Source organism: Manis pentadactyla, chromosome 2 (genome assembly GCF_030020395.1).
Source record: "Manis pentadactyla isolate mManPen7 chromosome 2, mManPen7.hap1, whole genome shotgun sequence".
In the NCBI taxonomy this organism is placed as follows: Eukaryota; Metazoa; Chordata; class Mammalia; order Pholidota; family Manidae; genus Manis; species Manis pentadactyla.
This window is the reverse complement of record NC_080020.1, coordinates 76,088,859-76,108,079: the sequence shown is the minus strand read 5'-3', so window position 1 is coordinate 76,108,079 and position 19,221 is coordinate 76,088,859. Positions and strand designations below refer to the sequence as shown.

General features: G+C 37.3%; 1 protein-coding gene across 2 annotated transcripts in view; it reads right to left on the bottom strand.

Moving 5' to 3' along the window:
* Positions 1 to 19,221, bottom strand: part of EDIL3 (EGF like repeats and discoidin domains 3) — a 411,614-nt gene that overhangs the window by 206,687 nt on the left and 185,706 nt on the right. For both annotated transcript variants that reach the window (XM_036914224.2, XM_057493705.1), the window contains one exon: positions 12,301 to 12,429. In XM_036914224.2, coding sequence (XP_036770119.2) covers positions 12,301 to 12,429 — 129 coding nt within the window. The remainder of the gene's footprint in view (positions 1 to 12,300; positions 12,430 to 19,221) is intronic.

Genomic DNA, 19,221 nt, shown 5'->3' with positions numbered 1-19,221 from the left:
ACATAGCTAAAAATAACAAATAGATATCTAAAACCATATAGTAAAGTAGGGACAATAGAAACCTAGGATAGAGCACTTACTGGATTTGAACATTAAGTTTGTCTATTCCAGACAAGCAAAGCAGCTTTTATAGTTCTCAGTACATGATAATATTGAGTATCTAAGGACCTCAGAAAAGAGAAACATGTGATTCCCTGAATTTATATGAAATGCATAAACAATACATTGATAACAGGTATCGTCATTTTCATTCTACAAGTGTTTATTGTACAGCTTCCATGTGACAGGCATTTTGTTGATATAAGGGTTAAATTGGTGTTGGAAACAGACACATAACTTTACCAAATAAGGACAAGTAACTCCAAAAGTCTAGTGCAAGAGCTAAGACAACTGTAATGACCTCTGTTACATTTCACTATGGTGAATAGTTACAATTCACTATGGTGTTATTTAGGTTTCTATTTTCATAATGAAACAATAAGCAAGTGTTTGTTGAGCTCTTACTAGTCATTCTTTTATCAACTATAACTTGAATATCTACTATGTGGAAAGTACAATTCTAGGTTATGATAAGGAATCTGGATGTCTCAGGAAGTAATTGTCTTTAAGCTACCTGGGGTGATGAAAAATACACAAATAAATACAAAGCAAGGTAGAAAGAACAAAGAAAGGTAGAAGAAATAAGTGCTATACAAGGTCAAAAGTAGGGGTCTTTCTTGCTTGAGGAAGGTGTGGGAATCATGGAAGTGCTCCTGGAGGATCTGTGCCTGATATTGTAAAAAACTATAGATAAGGTAAATATATAGATATTATAGATAATACAGATATTAGAGATAAGAAATAAGGGAAAGATTCTTTTGCACAAAAAGTACATCAGCAAAGGTAAAACACAATAGGCAATCCAGGAATGAAAGTGAAGGAGAAATGGCAAGTGGCTGGCTTGGACGAGCATTTTGTATATTAAGGGGAATATGGATAAAAAGTAGGGAAATTACTCCAGGACTAGGTTATGACAGGATGTGACATTCAGTTTATGAACCTCGTGGCCTTAACTATGTCTCTTGCTAAGCAAAGGCTGGCAAAGGACCTAGAGCTAGACTTTTGCCCTCAAGGACTTTATAATCTCTTGTGCACATGGTAAGGCAAATGCAAGATCCTTGCATTTAATTATCTTCATGTACCTTTGTTCTACTAGATGATGTACACAGAGTTACAAAAAGAAAGCAACTATACAACTGGTACGGTTCTGGGAAGGGCACATACGCAAAGCCATCTGATATGTGATGGAACCACCTTCTACTGTGCTTGCCTCTTCTGTGTGATGACAGGTTCTCAGGACTAATTTCTCCAAGGGTAACTCTTGTGCTGTATTCCTCTTTAAGTGCTGTGGTTTCCTTCCTTATAATAACACTCTTGAAGGATTCACTGCCAAGGCTGCAAGAATGTAGCTCACAGAAGACCCCAGTTCAATCTGAAGAGACACAGCATTAAAGCCCACACAACTGAGAGAAGGCTGAGCTGTGCACTCAGTGCACTGAGTTGACAAGAGGGTGTACGGAGAGGAGTGACTTCAAGAAAAACTGTGCACTGACCTGAAACCACAATCAATGGCACAGTCTACCAGCACAAGTAGCAAATGGCTCTGTAGGTAATCTTGATGTTGAGCATGGCTTATCACTCCATCGCTCAGACAAAGAAGTCACCAGAAGCAGGGCAACATTAGCACAATCCCTATTTCCAGGGAGAATTTAAGCACCAAAGAATCAATGCCTGTAGATTGGTATGCATGGGTGGACATTCCTCCTTGCGTGTATTTGCATTAAAATGTGTATATGGGCAGAAACAAAGGATCCCTGAATAAATCTTCAACCTCACCTCTGCCTCCTACATATTTTCCATTCATTTGACAATAACACACTCACCTTTCCATGTCTCTATCTCACTTTCTTTTCATCTGTCCTCTGTCCTTTGCCTAAAGATTAAACTAGCCCTTTGAGCTTTTGATGCCACCCACTCCCATCTCTTCAAGGTAACTGTGTTAAACAATATCAAACAATGTTTTAAAATTATCTACCAATTATTTGTCTCTCATTTTTTAAGCCTGCAGGACTCCCTAAAGCCCTCAAAGCTAATTAACATTGACAATCTCCAAAAGGAGGAAAAGGTATGTTTACAAACTTATTTGGCCATAGGACTTCTGTTAGATGAAGCATTATTCTTCTCCACATTAATTTCATAAGCTATTGAAGGCATATATTGTTTACATTGTTTCTTAAAGCTGTTTGCTTGTTTTTGTCTTCCACAGAGCCCAACATTATGGAAGACAAAGTCTTGGTAGATGACACATTAATGGGTTTATTGGTTAAAGATTAATGGTCCAATTATTTATTTATTTAACATGCATTTATTGAGCACCTACTATGAGATTTTTAGGCATAGAGAATAAAGTAAATCAAGCCCTTAATCTTAGGAAGCTTACTTTGTAGAGGAGAGAAAAACAATAAAGAATAATAATAATAAATAAATACATATTTAGGTAAAATAAAATAGAATAGAAATAAATATAGAATAGAAAAATAATACAATAAAATAGAATAAAAATAAATATATCTGTCAGGTGATGGAGAGTACTAAAAAAATTAAGGAGAGTTAAAGGATGGTAGAGGAAGGTTTTACAGAATGACATTTTCTTTGAGCTGGTTGGAGAAGGGCACTCTGGAGAATCATTACTTGTGCAAAGTTCTGACAAGAACGAAAAAGGAGAAGGGCCTCATGGTTATCTAAGAAGGAAAGGGCAGGTAAATGAACAAAACACAAAGGCCCCACAGTGGAAGCAGGCTTGGCCTGTTGGAGAACAGCAAGAACGGTGTGCCCAAAGCAGGATCGGCGTGATGGAGTGAGGTGGGGAGTAAGGTGAGAGACGGCCGGGAACGGAGAACAGCAGGCTCTTTTGGATCCTCTTAAGACTCCAAGTGATGTAGGAAACTATGGAGGGGTTTGTACACAGAAATGACCTAATCGTAGTTGTGTTTTAAGAGGATCACTGGTTATTTAGAAAATAGACTAGAGACAAATGGAGAGAGGGCACAATGATTTAAGAGGCTGCCAATAATGGATAAGGGTGAATGAGGGAAGAAGTGGAGGTGTAATAGGTAATCAGAATCCAGATATAGTTTCTAAGTAATCACAGAGTTACAGGAGACATTGAGTACAGATAACTCTTTTAAGGAGTTTTATTGGAAAGCAGAGAACTGGGACAGCTGCATTAATGTGTTTCCACTCTCTCTACTCCAGCTATTGAAGGTGTACACTGTCAATTGCAAGACTTTGATTTTTAAATTGAGACATCTAGTGTTTTGAACCTCTTTGCTACAAAATTAACCCAGATAAGATCAGTATTCATTTTAGTTTTATTTTAGTGCCAATATCTCCTATCATGATTAAAGAAAAAAAATGTTTTAACCAGTCTTAAAATAATAATGATAGTTTATGAATGTACTGAACTTATAATTGTAAATAGCATCACATATATTAACCTGGACATCACCAACCTAGACCTAAAAGTAGGCAAAAGGCCAAGTTATTTCTATTTTATACATTTGGAAACCAAGTCTTAACATATTATTAGTTCAAGTGGCTATGACTTGTTTTAGCATAGAAGTGATTGAAGCTTGGGCTCTTCTACATTTAAGTTCTCAATCTGCTTCCTGCCATCCTTATTCAAACAAACTATATTCATTTTATTTAGCAAAATTTGGAAGCAATTCCTTTCCTTACCACTAAAAGAATCTTTTTCATATTTGAGGGGAAGAATTCTCATTTAGAAATGTTCTAGCTTAAGATGTAACTTTACTATGATTAAGACCTCCTGAGTATCTAAGGATAATTTATTTAAAAAGGATATATTGCCTTTTATTTTTCTAACTTACAGGCTGACATGATTGCAAAATCAATTAGAAATTGTAAGAGAAAAATCAGTCAAGTAACATTCTAAAGATTGGTGTTAGTAAATATCCATTCAATGCATTTGTGATTTCCAGATTTCCATTAAAATGTAATGATGTCCTCTTTTTCAAAATCATTATTGTCTTTTAGTAGATAATTATATTAGTGTTGATTTACATACCACTTCTATTATAATGTTTTCTTTAAAATACACTATGTTTATACTGCCTAAGTCTATGGAAAGAAGTAAAAAAAAAAAAAAAATATATATATATATATATATATATATATAAAATGCTACTGAAATCCATCAGCAAAAAAACAAATATTTATGACCCCAGTATAATCCACTTGAAACTATTTTCTGGATCTGAATATTGTTCAGTTCCTGCCAAGTCCTCATTACCACCTCAGTCTAAGACACCATCAGATCCCTGGCATCTCAGGTGTTCCAGTCTTGGCGTCCACAGAGCCTATGTTCTCCCCACCAGCCAGAGTCATTCCCCAAACGGAAGTTGGTTAATGTACTCTCTTGCTCTTCACCTCCACAGATGTCCTTCCACAATTACAATAAAATTAATTCCTCCTATGGCTTATGAAGTCCTATATGATCTGGCCCTCGACTACTGCTCAGGCCTCTTTTCCAGCCCCTCTCCGCATCATTCATCATACCCCAAGCACATACCCATCTTAGAGCTCCAGAACCCATTACTCCCTCTGGTTTGCTTGGTTGGCCCCCTGACTTCATGTACAGTCTCTGCTCAGGTGTCAGCTGGTGGGAGAAAACTTCCTTGGCCATTCTGTAAAATAGACTCAAACACTCAGCTTTATAGTGCCTATTCTTACGATACGCGATGATACTTGATATTATGTTACTACATTACCTTCTTTAATTGAAATTTTTACTGAGATGATTGTAGATAACCTGCATTTGTAAAAAATAATCCAAAGAAATCCTGTGTACACCTTACCCAATGTCCTTCAATGGTGAACATTATTCAAAAGCGTAATATAAGAGCACAACTCAAATAATTGACATTACTATAACACATCAATCTTTTTCAGATTTCCCCAGTTTTACCTACACTCATTTGTTAAATGTAAGTAATTCTATGCAATTTTTTCACATACATTGGCTTGTGTAGCTATCATCCCAGTCAACAGACTAAAGAGTTCCAACACCAGAAGGGTACCTCATGCTGTCCTTTTATAACCACACTTACCTCCTGCTCCCTCATCTCTAACACTTGGAAACTACTAATCTGCCCTCCATTTCTAACATCTTGTCATTTCAATAATGTTACATAATTGCTATCACCTAGTATGTATCCTCTTAGGATTGGTATTTTTTTCATCCAGCTTAATTTAATTTCCTGGAGGTTTATATAAACTGTTGGATGTATCAACAGTTCCTTTCTTTTCATTGCTAAATAGTTAAGTATTCCATGTATGTATACACCCATTTGCTTAACCTGTTGAAGGACATCTGGCCCATTCTATATTTGGTTATTACCAATAAAACATTATGAACATCCACACAGATTTTTGTGTGAACTGAAATTTTCATTTTTTCTGGGAAATTGCCCAAGAAGACAATTGCTGGGCCATACAATACATGCACATGTCATAATTTCTACTATCCTTCTCCCCATTAGAATGAAAGTCCTATGATACCAGGGACTTGGTTATTTTGATTCAGTGTTGTATCCCAGTACCCAGAGGAGTGTGTGTAGCACAGGGCAGGGAGCTAACATGCATCTGGTGGATAAGTAGGTTTCAAAGACTAGCTGTATTCCCAAGCACACAGATGCTATTGCTTTTTTAACTGATGAAAGTGAAACGAGTCTGCAAAAAGGCTCCCTGGGAAAGATGATAGCGATGAGAATAAGAGAGGTGTGGCCATGGTGTGTGTGCCCTAACTTGCCTGAGGTGTCCATTTGAGCCCTGATTGAAACAGCAGTTAGGGCAGAAGGCTGAGTCAGAAAGGGAAAAGCCACATGACTCTCCAGCTCCAGGGAACACAGTGGTGAATGAAGCCCAAATGGGCAAGCAGGAGGGAAAGTGGTAGCTAGCAGCATCCAGAATTTGTAAATCAATGTTAACATCACTGAGCTGTTAGGCTTAGGAAATTTGGATTACATGTAAAAAAATTATTTTTTAACTGTATTTGTGGTATCATTGTATCATTTCTATTCCAAGAGAGATCCTTTATAAAATCATGAGTAAATCAGTTCTAGGAGGTCAGGTCTCTTAGTATGAATATACCACCTTTCGTGAGTACAACCTTCTGGCAAAATTTGTCTAACACGTTTTTGTTTAGAGTTTATGTTCTCCCTGACAATCAAATTTCTTTTAATAGGGAACAGGAAAAAAAGAATGTTCAACTGTTAAAGTAACAATTTTCAAATATTTTGAGTTTGTGAATATCTGAGTAACTTCATTGCAAAAAAAGTCACTGTGTCTATATATAAACAGTGTCTCTGTGTAAATAGCCATTATATGTATCTTCCTGGACAGTACTCTTTGTAAGACTCCTGCAAAGGATGAAATCAAGAAAATAAAAATGCTGTGGGACACTGGCTACAACAGATAGATGAAGAGATAACATATTTTAAGAACAGTAAACTAATATCTTCCTCTGGCCTGATTCTTTCAGTCAAGGTTTCTTGCTATGAGATGATTTCCATTATATTAAGCAAAGATTGAATGACAAAATTCAATAAGATTGCATAATTATACATTTACTGTGGAATTATATTTGTGTATCCTAAGGTTGGTTTCTCTTTGAATATTTCTCTGCTTAGTTTCTTTAAGGAATAGTAATTCCTCACAGTATGGTTCTTGAACACTAATTCCCATCCTTGGTTGCACATTAGGATCATCTGGGGAGATTTTAAAACTCCTAATGCCTAGACCGTACCCCAGACCAATTAAATCAGAATCTCTAGGGTGGGAGCTGGGCATCAGTATTTTTCATACGTCCCCAAGTGATTCCAATGTGCAGCCAAGGTTGAGAACCAGTGTTTTAGAACCACTTATGTCAGTTTCACTAGAGTACTTATTAATAGTTGAAGCTAGGTCCAAAATTAAATCTTAAAATTGGAATCTTATGGATGAGCAAGAGGAATCTAATATTTTTATCTGTACTCCAAGTTGACTCATACATACACCAAGTCTGAGAACCTTTGGCTTATGGAATTAAGGTGGCTAACATTGAACTACAAAGTCATTGGTGAATAGGACAATTTGAAATATCAAACCAGTCAGAAAACGTTTTGAGGCTGGAGGCAAGTCTATTTTGGAAGTCTTGTCAGAGGTCCTGTGGGGAAAATGTAAGTTCCTATGGCCAGGATCCTCATCTGACCCTGAAGTACTTGATGATGTAATTGGCCTACTGCTAGGCTACTGCTTCCACATTGGTTGGCAATGAACTGTTATTGACTGAGTCACTATATAAAGAGCTCCACCCAGTGCTCTGAGTGGAGGCAGAGACATGTGGATTACAGATCTGCAGACTTCTGGATGCAGACGTGATTGTAGTGCTTGACCTACTGCTGTGAGCATAAAGCTGGGTATAGACCCTTTTAACCTCAAAAACATTCTGTTGTCATTCCTCAGTCTCACTGAATCCATAGTGAACTTGCCTGGGGCTGAAACCCTCAGGCAAGATAGGTCCTTATTTAGCTAGTGCAGTTGTATAGTTTGCAGGTGTCACTAACAACTACAGATAAAGTTTCCATACAGGTTTGAAGTGAATACTTTATTAGGGCAAATCCTTTCATGGAAAACTTAAAATAAAGAGGCTATCAAGATAAAATTAGAGTAATTTTTAAAAACCATAATTATCTATAAGTATTAAGGATGTTAATAGAGGAATTCTTATAGAAAAGCATAAAGCTCTAAATAGGGCATAACTCAATTTTTGTTTTCTTAAAAAAATTACAATATATTTTTAAAGGAAGGCAAAAATTAAAAAGCAATAGGAATGCCCATTATATTTTAAAATATCATACCATTAGGCATATCTAATCCTTTAAAATATGAAAAGTATGTGCTGCAACCTCTCATCTGATCCTAACAAATATTCTGTTCAAGGAAGCAAAGGACTATTAATTTCAGTTTTTATAGATACGTAATTTTCAGTACATAGCACAGTGTGAAGTTATCAGTGTTTGGTGAATTGAACTGAATTATGGGATGAAGCCAGAAACTTTACTGTTAACTGACCTTATCAATTGATCAAGAGGGAGCTGCATAAAAAACCCAGTTCTAATTCAGACTTCTTCCCCTAAAGCATGCTTTCTCCAATATACTTTGTAGATTAGAGGGCATTCCTTAAACCAGTGGTCCCATAAGCTTGATGTACGTAAGGACCATATGGAAACCTTTAACTATATGGGTACTAACCAAAGATTCTGATCGTAGAGTTGAGGTGGGACCAGAGTCTGTATATTTAACAAGTACCACCTATCAGAGAAAACATCTAATTTCCAAATATGTAATTAATCCAATTCACAATGATTATCAAAACAGCTAATATCTATCACTGGCTAACCCTGAGAAAAGTGAAATTATAAGTTACAAAAATAAAAAGACTCAGACACCCAATACATTGTCATTGATTGCGTGAATCCATTAATCAATAGTATAAAATTAAGGCCAAACTGGTTCAATGATAGTTAGCTTAATATACGAAAGGGAAAGTCTTGGGGTCTCTTTTCTGGCTCACTTTCTCAGGGGGAGATGAGCATATTATACTGAGCTAAACGTAACATGAGCACTTCTTTCAGCCATTCCTTTGTCTTTCAGAGCTTGGTGGATATCCAGATGAGCTCTCCTTCCTCAAAAAGATAGGAACCAACAAAATTTCTTCTAAAAAGGAATCAAAGGCTGTGAAGCTGTGCATAGGTAGGGAAGAAGGCACAGAATTCAGTGGTAAGATGAGCAAAGAGTTCAGGGAAAGAAGAAACAGTCCTTCCCTAAGGCATTAGATTTGTTCCTAGGCAACAAATAAGGTATGATTACTTACAGTCAGCCCAAAATGCAGCTCCCAGAAGAAAACTGCTTGCTTAAAATGCCTTTCAAAAGTCTAACCTCTAGACAATTACAGTGCCCAATTCATCCTAGAATTTATATCTTAAAAACTTTACACATACATATTCTACAGTGTTTTAAGTACACATATACTTTGGTAATTCTATATAGAAATCAATACTAAAAACTATTAGTCTTACAAAGTTGTAAGCTCATGTAACTTTCATTGTCAAAAAAGCATATATGTGTAATGGCTAAAATCCAAAACACCAACAATAACAAGCACTGGTGAGGATATGGAACAACAGGAACTCTCATTCATTGCTGGTGAGTATGCAAATTGGTACAGCCTCTTTAGTAGGCAGGTTACAGTTTCTTAAAAAAATTCCATGTACTCTTAACAAATGATCCAGCAACTACCCTCCTAGGTATTTAGTCAAATGAGTTGAAAACTTATGTTCACACAAAAACCTGCACATGAATGCTTATAGCAGCTTTATTCATAATTGCCAAAAATCTGGAAGCAACCAAGATGTTCTTTAATAGGTAAATGAATAAATAAACTGTGCCCCATCCATAAAATGAAATTTTATTCAGTGGCTAAGAAAAAAAAAGAGCTATCAAGTCACAAAAAAGTACTTCTCAAACTTCAGTATGTATGGGAGTCCACTGGGGATGATCTTGAAATAGATTCTGATGTAGTTGATTTGAGGTGGTGCCTGCTAATCTACATTTCTAGCAAACTTCCTGGCAGTGCTAACGTATAACCACACTTTGAACAGCAAGAGCATAAAACTATGACCTCTGTGTAAAATAAACCCAAATGCCTAGCAGTTCATACAAGGTATTAAAGAACTGATTTTTTGTTTCTCCTACCTTAAAATTCAGGGCTCTGAGAACTTCTAAATATGCCTTTCCAACATATAATACTTTTCCATTTCATCTGCAAAGAGGAAGGCTTGAGAACCTTTGTATAGTGAGCAAGCTACCTATTTAGTCATAATTCTCTCCCTGCTTGTATGAACAGCAGATCATCTATTTCTAGTTCAATTCCTCAATTTATATGTCTTAAATCACAGAAAGGTCAATTGACTGGTTCAAGGTCACTTATCTAATAACTATAAAGGTCAGGTCTCAAATCCAGGTCTCTGATTCCAGATCCAATTCTTCTCCCTCCATTATCTTTAGCTTCTAATAATGATGCACTTCAGAGAATATGCACAAGTCTGTTTAGACCACAAAAATCCCAGTTCTGAAAGGAATCTCTTAGCCTCAGGCTTCCTATTGCAATTCCTAACATGGATTTAAGGTCTGGTGGGGTGCAGTAAGGGGGAGGATTATTTTGTGCTTCAAAATTAGCCTTAAAGTTCAACATGATTATATGAACTTTCAGAGTATGGTATAAGGCATGAGAGAAAAGACTTGGGTGTTTCACTGTGGAAAATGGGACAGGAATGATTTGTTTGTTTCTCCAAACATGATTTTCTCTTGAAAGAATTCACAGCCAACCATGTGTGGGAGGCAAAGGCAGGTGGGCAGTTCTGCCCAGAGCAACCTCACTTATACTGGAACAATCAAATGAAGAGTTGATATCTTCCATGGGAGTTATAGGCTATTAAAAATAACTGAAACTAAAATTTATTCACAGTATGAAAAACCAAGACCCAGAGATGTGAAAAGAATTTAGTGCTATTGTATAGATACTCTTAGAACTTAGATTTGGAGTTTCTCAACCTCTGGTTTAAGGGCCAGGCCTAATTTCACACTGGCCTCAGCAATAGGTTAGGGTGGAAGGGTTAATAAATATAAGATATTTAAGTGACATTAGAGTCTATGCATGCCTTCCAAACACTGTCCTAAGTGTTTCTGACAGTAAGAATCTGCCTTTGTATACTCTTGCCCTCTGGATTCCTGCAGCACAGAAAGAGAAAGGATGATTCCTGCCTCACCACTGTACAACATCCCAGTATGAAAATTCTCTTCCCATTTCAAGGAGGGATCACTCCATAAGTGTGTGTGCTGTATGCAAGCAGCTCTGAATTGAGGTGCTCAAGTGGGTGGCCAGACTGTCTCTCTCTGGGCCACTGCTCTGACACCTTATCACAAAGTTGTTTAAATAAGTATGATTAGTAATCTTCTCTTCATAGGATTAAATGAATGTCAGGGCAACCAAGATCCTGGCCCCTATCTCTATCCTTTAGGGGATGTTTTGAAATGTTCATGTGCAAAGCATGAGCAGTGATGCTACATTAAGTGAGAATCAGCCTGGGCAAATCTGGACCCACTCTGAGAAAAATCAGTACCTTTCAGTCCCTTGTTGGTGATCTGAGCTCTTAGAGACAAATTTAGGTGCTAGTTGGAAGGAGCACAAATGTCCCTATACTACAGCAGATTTCTACAGAAATTCCATGAACTCCTGGACATGGAAAATGTTCAGAAAAGTACAATATGCTCCCAAAGCTTCAGAGCCAGGGTCTGAGAGTCTCTGCATGTTTTGCTGGCAGTTGGAAATCAGGCTCTGGCTGACATACCAGGCTTTGCCTTACTCATCCTAACACCATGGTATTAACCATCAGTGCTGCACTCAGGGCTTATATATTCATTCCTCACGCTTCCTACCACACGCTGTTCTTCTGTTTCTCTCACCCTGATCAAGATCCTATCCCTCCTGCGAGACTCCACTCACACGTGGCAGCGTCTGATGGCTTGTCATCCACTGTGGCCTCCCTAAAGCAGGTAAAGGCCCCCACCTTCACATGGTATTCATGTTGAGCCATACTTCTAAGAAATCATCACAAGTGGACATATTTTGTTTAGCATCCCAGGATAAATAAGAATGGGGATGAAAGAGAGAAACTCAGATAACACACTTGTTGAACTTACAAAGATTGTTCACACTAAGAATGCCAACATGTAACTGGCTTACAGACAGGGCAGGCTGGGCGTTTTTCTTTTCGGGGTATAATCCCTGGACCTAATCAATAGAATAATGTCTGGGAAGCTTGAAGACTTTAGTTTCAGGACAAGGATGAAAGAAAAAGACAAATGGTTTAATATAAGAAGCAACATTTCCAAGTATGGCTGAATAATAATGAGAAGGGCAGACAGAAGACACACAGCACCCCTGCCAGTGGGAGGACTGAAACAGCCTAGGAGGCCTCGGTGGTGGGGGCGTGCACACACTGGGAGAGGGGCAATACCAGCAGACAGCCAGGGTTCTTTCCTCCTTGAAGAGTCTATCATTCTACAAACAAGAATGATAATAACTTGTATACTTTGCAGTCAATAATAATAAAAACACAATGATTGTGGGTAACTTACTGTGCTGGCAGTGGATCCCATTAAATCCTCGGGGACATTTACAAACGTAACCTATGAATGTGTCCCCTCGGTATGCTTCACTTATTTCACAGGTTCCTCCATTATGGCATGGGTTAGGAATGCAAGGTCCTGAAAGAGAGAAAAAAAAATATTGTTGCATGATGCATATTGCTTTAAAGTAGACCATGGGTCAATATTTTACAATCAACAATCTTATAGAAAAAAATGTTCTGGATATTAGTGGTACAAGAAATATAACATTTGTTTGGCTTCTGCAGACCTATGGCCTGAGACTGAATTCCACTTTCACCACATTCTAGCCATTTGGTCTGGGAGGATTTATTTAACCTCCCTGTGCCTCAGTCTCACCTTCTGTTAAGTGTCAATACTAATGGAATCTACCTCACAAGGTGATGACACAGATGAAAAAAATACATACATGTGAAATGCCCAGAATAATGTCTGACACATATTAAGCACTCAAAGTATTAGCACTAAGTAAAATACTGTTAAGATCTCTGAATTATAAAGTCTCTTCTGAATGTCTAAAAAGTAATACTGAATGACAGTTTCTGGAGTTACAAACCCCAAAGAGCTTTTATACTGCTGGTGAAAGCGACATGAACTTGCACATGATTGTAACTAGACAGGCCAAGTGAAGTGGATCGCTGGTTGCAGTGCTTCAGACTATTTATAGTTTGTGGCGGGGAATACAATTTTTGCCAGTCTATAAGAAGTAATTCATCAAAAGTTGCAAAATTAGAAAAGAGGGGCTAGTAGTCTATTTTAAGCTTTGAGAAAGTAATTTCACCGACTGACTGGTACTTGTGACAGCCAACAGGAGGGTGGTGCTCCATCTCCCTTGGAGAGAGGCAGCTGCTAGCACCACGCACGGCGTGTACACTGGTCCAGTCCTGCTGGGGTCAGGACTCCTCCAAGGTACATTCTTACACATTCTTTAATCTTATCAGGCTGAGCTTTCTCAAACAGCAGGACAGTCTAAGGCTTTTTCCATGCAATCTTCCTTCCTTTTCTCCTTTCAGAGGTGACAGATTGTGTCACAGTCTGAGGGTTCATTCTACCTACTCTTGCTCCTCTTCCCTTTGTCCATCACAGGCATTCCCCCCAATAAATCTTTTGCACCTCTAACTCTGTCTTATAGTTGGATTTTTGGAGAAAAGTCACTAAAGAGAAAGTTAAGACATACATATTAGAAAAGGAAAGCAGGAATAATGAAACCATCTCACCGTGTACAAAGAGGAGAGTGCCAGAGTCCTGGAGGAAGGTTAGTCAAGAAAGGGGGCAAGTGGAATCAGTGAAGACTGGAGACAAGGGCGAGAGGTTTGAGCACACTGACAGTGAACGCACGAGGCAACTGGCTGGGAGCTCCAGCAGGCAAGGCTAGTGGGAGAGTGCGAGAGCAAGTTGAGGGGCCACTCCAATGTGGGGCAAAGCCATTTAAAGAAACGCTTATGGAGAGAAAAGGAAATTCACCACCATCACTCTGAGCAGTGCGACAGGATGTCCCCAGCAGGAAGCACTTCGAGGTTGGGTAATGTCATCTTGCATTGAGGCAAGACTTTATGACTCTATTCCTCCCTCCAGCAGGTGTCTTTGCCACTCAGGTTTATCCAGTTTGAAGTGTTGTAAGATCCAATGACTATAGACTTTATTCAAGATAGGCATGAAATAGGAAACAAACGTCTGGATCTTTACTTCTTGATAGGGTTGACTTTCAGAAAGTGAAAAGAAACCAGTGTATCCGTGATTTTTCTCCAGATATCTCCATACCAATGAAAAACAATACATTTATTTAAGTAGGCAGTTTTGTACTGTGTAGACATGTCAAACTAAGCAACACCTGCTCTTGAGGTGATATACCACCAGTGTCTGAGACGGGAAGGAGGTTCAACACCAATGATCAGTTTTGTGGCAATTTCAATAAGGTTTCCTCCGTCACTTAGAGGTGCAGATCCTGCTCTCTCTTCTCTCAGTTTCTGCTTCTTCCATCCTCTTACATTAATTAATATTGGATGGTGCCTCACAATTTATAAATTCTTTTCACATAAATAATCTCATTTATTCCTCACTAACTCAGGTAGTTTGCATTACCATTATCTTTTACATTTAAAAAAATGGAAGTTCAGAGGATTTGATCATTTTACTCAAATGAATATCTTTGACTGATGTAGTTAGGTCTCAAACTAAGAATTTGTGATTCTAAACCCACATTTCTTAGAGAATCAAACACTGGAGCAAGAAGAATGAAATCACAGTAATACTAGAGTTTTGACTCATCAGTTCACTTCAAAATAAGAAAAAAAGATGGCTTTTTTATCAACTGATAAGCAATAGCCATGCATATAACTCCTAAAGGTAAAAATGGATATAAATAATTACAGTCAAAGAATTATACAATTTTAAACAAATAAGGAGCCTTAGAGATCATCTAATCCAATCTTTCAATTTTGCAGATGAGGAAACAACTCTAACAAGAATTCCCTAATTTCTCAAAAAAAAAAAAACTAATATAAGGAAAATTGGGTTTAAAGAATTGTATCTAGAAGGGAAAATGTTATTAAAGCAAAAATGACTAAGCTATTCCTGTCTCCTCAAGAGAGTGATGTAATTTATATCAGAGAGAAAATAAATCTTGCCTACGCTTTGTTCCACTTACAAAGCTGGGTGAAGGGCAGACTTTTTTTTAAAGGCTGAAATAGGCCTCTGCCAGTTCTTGGGAGCAGATAAAGCCATGATTCTGAGGAAGGTGGTTGACGGAAGTCACTCTGAAGATCAAGGGACGAATATAAGCCAGGAATAGATGATTCCATTTCCTCAAGCCACTGCAACTCTCGGCAAGTAGAATATGGCTAGAAGGTGAGGATGAGTTAGTGGCTCTGCATAATAGAGGGAAGATCTTAGGAATGGATGGGGAGAACCCAGGAGAGGAGACCTCAAGAGCAGAGCTGAAAGTAGAACCCAGGGACAGAGCGGGGTCAATCTGTATGCGGTGAGGCTGTGATATGTGAGTAGTAGTTAGTGAGAACCTGTGATGTCTAAAATTCAGGTTTAAGTTGTCTGCACAGTCCTGTGTGAACTGTCTCTGCCACAGAATCCAGATCTTCACTCAAGTCGTTAGACACACAGACCTGTGTGTGGTGTTTGGGGAAATCAAGGGGAAAGGGCTGTGCTGTTCCTCTGGCTCATCCTGGCAGAAGGAAAGTAGTGCTGATGCAGATGACGCCTAAGGGAGTCAAGAAGCCAGTGGACACAGGAACCTGAAGACAGAGCTGCCAGAGGTATCTAAAGTCACAGAACTCTAGAAGTTCCTCAGGGCTTCAGCGAAGCCTGTCCAGCAATCTTGGTGAAGCCTCTGGGATTCCCAAAAGACAGGACTTAGAGAATTGGAGCTCATTTTATTTTGAACCTAAAGGACATCATGACCTCAGCAGGCATCTGGATTTCAGAAAAAAATTACCTGTTATGGAGGTCATGGTTGCTGTTATTTTTCCTACTCCAAGCAATTCAGTGATTTTCATTTAAAGGGTAAGGATGAGGTACAGCAAATGGGGCAAGGATTTAACCCTTCTAGAATGTCTTGTATGATAAGCAACATGAAGTATACATAGCATCCTTTAAAATGCTCTCTAAGAATATATCTTTGTTTTATAACCAAGAAAACAGAAAGGTTAAATAACAAGCCTAACTGGAAAAGGCAAGATTTTAACATACTCTGCCTGATTGCAGAGCCACCCCCTTTTCATTAAGCCACACTTACTGCCATGGTGAAGATCTGCATATTAATAGGTTAGTCTTGGCAGATGAAAACATAATCAGTATGAATTCACTAAGCAAATCCTTATAAGTAATATAGGACTCCAAAGTTTTCCTAAGTAGAAATATTTCAGGGTATTTTTAGCAAATGAGTCCGTGTGTATTAGATATTATGAATATAGATAGGCTTTGCTATGCTTAACAGTACTCCATTTTAGCTGTTTGGAATCAACTGTCAAACATATTTCCCCAATATTATTTTGTAATAGTATATTTTTTAGGCATATAAGGTTGCTTTTACTCTGAGTGTAAGAAATAAACTGAGCCTAGCTACTTTTTTTCACATATTACATGCTCACTGCACACAGCTTGACCCCACTCTGTCCCTGGGCTCTATTTCAGCTCTGCTTTTGAGGTCTCCTCTCCTGGGTTCTCCCCATCCATTCCTAAGATCTTCCCTCTATTATGCAGAGCCACTTAACTCATCCTCCACTCTTGCCAAGTTCTACTTTTCCAAAGTTGCAGTAGGCTTGAGTAAATGGAGTCACCTATTCCAGTCTCTTATCTGTCCTATCAACTTAAAAGTGACTTCCATCGACCACCGTCCTTGAAATCATGGCTTTAACTGTTCCCAAGAACTAGCAGAGGACTTACAGGGCTTTCCCCCATTAATAATTATACTGTGAAACTGATGTTATATGCTTTGTATATACTCTTTTGGAGTACACATGACAGTGTCCACATGAGCAGTTACATGTTGCTTTTCCCCACTAGACCATAAATTCTCTGTGGGAAGAGGCATGTTGGTACACAGTAGGTGTTTAATATACTTTGAATAAACAAAGGTATGGCAAAATGAGTGATAACCATTAGGTTTATAAGATATTAATATCGTTTTTGCTTTTCACCTGGTAATTAATCCTAATTAATTAATTGAAAAGTTCTGTAACTTTTCTACACTTTTCAAGGTTCAAGTCCTTTAAGTTTATAATTAGGCTTCAATATTTTTTTTGTCTCTAATATAGTTTAAGTTTAAAAAGTATTACTCTGCAATAGTATCATAATTATAATTAACAGGTCATTAGAATGTATATGTTTTGCATAACAATTCCTATAGAAATAGACACTCACTTAAAACATTAGCAAAATGAAATAATCAAGAATAGATGTTAGTATATAAAGATAACATACTAAATGCAGCCCAAGGTCTCAACTCATAAAATTTTGCTTGGTAGCCAAAGTTTTGTGTTTGATGTTAAGTAGAGACAATAAAAATATATATCAACCATTTCCAGGTTTCTTTCTCCAAGTGATAAGGGTGCTAACCACATGGAATCAGAAATCCTGGGAAACTTTTGGTTGTTCTTGTGTGCCCCCAGCTCATCCAATATCCTTCTCTATTTTAATACTTAAAGTATTGTTTTAAGGTCTTGTTACACTGATAAACAATAATCATATTATTATATGATTAAGATTATAATTATTTATTTATTATATAATTATTGTTATAATTAATATAATATTATTATATTATTAAGTATATAGTGTTGCTTATCCTGGGAGGGTCAGAAAAAAAGTGACTGGACCCTGCTTGAAATACAAGTTTTTTCTGTTTGTTGTTTTAATTTCAGTTTAAATAACACTAATTCATTAGGCACCTATTATGTGCTGAGCACTCTGCTAGTAATTTGTGGTCTATAAGTGCTTTTGAATGAAATTAAAAATGTCAACAGCAGTTAAGAGTAAGCTCAAACCACAAGAAAATACTTAGTTATCAAGTTTATGTACCTCATTTTCTAAGAAGTGATTTTAATGGCTAGCCTTCACTGCAAATATATTATGCTCAGTATTACTACATTGTTTTGTTTGCATAATGGTTTCTCGAAATTTAATTCTAGGATTCCTTAGTGACATGATATTAACGTTGTCTGTAATACGACCACATACTTAACTTTTGCTGCCAAGGCATCTTATATCTTTTCATAACATGTCAGCACTAACATATATGTATGCATGTAACTTTACATAGCTTTGAAGCCAATTTTATAGCAGAGCTAAATCTGAAAACACATGAGTACCATTCAAACACTTAAGAGCTTTTAAAAACACAAATAAATCAGAAGATGTAATCTCAATTCCTTTCTACTTCAAAACTCTCTTTTTAAGTTTGCTTCCTTTTGTATTACAAGTATCCAAAAGATGTATACAGAGCCAAGGTACCAAGCCTCAGTTCTGATTAGTATTCATAAAAGTCCAAATTACCTGATTAGACAACAACACTCAGAAATGTCACCCTTAACAATGAAAGTACAGGCAGACTTTCAAGATACAAGAGGCTTCAGGGAGTTTGAAAGTCAATAATGCTGTAATACTTTTTAGGTAATCTTTAAGGAGCTCCTAACACAATGGGGACAGAATATGATCAATATTAATGAACAACTGAATTCAACAGCATGCTTTCCAGGCATTTTTATGCAAGCTCATACAAGTATGTCAACAAGATTAATTGCTCACAAAGGCAATAGATCTATACAGTTTGCTACTTTTCTGTATCTGCCTTTCTCACAATTCTAACAGTAGAGAGTTGAAGTTATTTCCATGTGTATAACATGGTGAGTTTTTAAACATTGAGAGACTATGCCCCCAATCATGAATTCCTTCTAGTGTGTAAGCAAATTATTAGAAAGTAAATAGGTTAAGACTCTTCTATGATCATATGTACACAGGCTTGGTCAGTTTTACAAATTGTACCTCCAAAACAATAGCAGTTAGATATTTAAAATAATGTACATTTAGACTACGTAGTAAGGAACTGCCAGTAAGGCAATTTTAAGAGCAGAGCAGTGCTAGTTGTTTAAACAGTACAATGAAATAGGAATAGTTATGACCCAAAAGTTCACTCCAAATTCTAGTCTTCAAACACATTAAAATTCTTTTCTAGTGTGTTCCTTTTACATGTAATGAGGTTTGAACTTTTTGGCAGTTGCCATTTTGAGGCACTGACACTCTGTTTTAAAACTAGTTGAAAAAGATGACACTATTCTGGGAAGGCTCCCATAACTGAGATTTTTTTTTCAAACCATTTTCCTTGTCTCTCCTTCTCCTCTTCCTCCTTCATCTTCCTTCTAAATGTAAAGTGAAATTTAG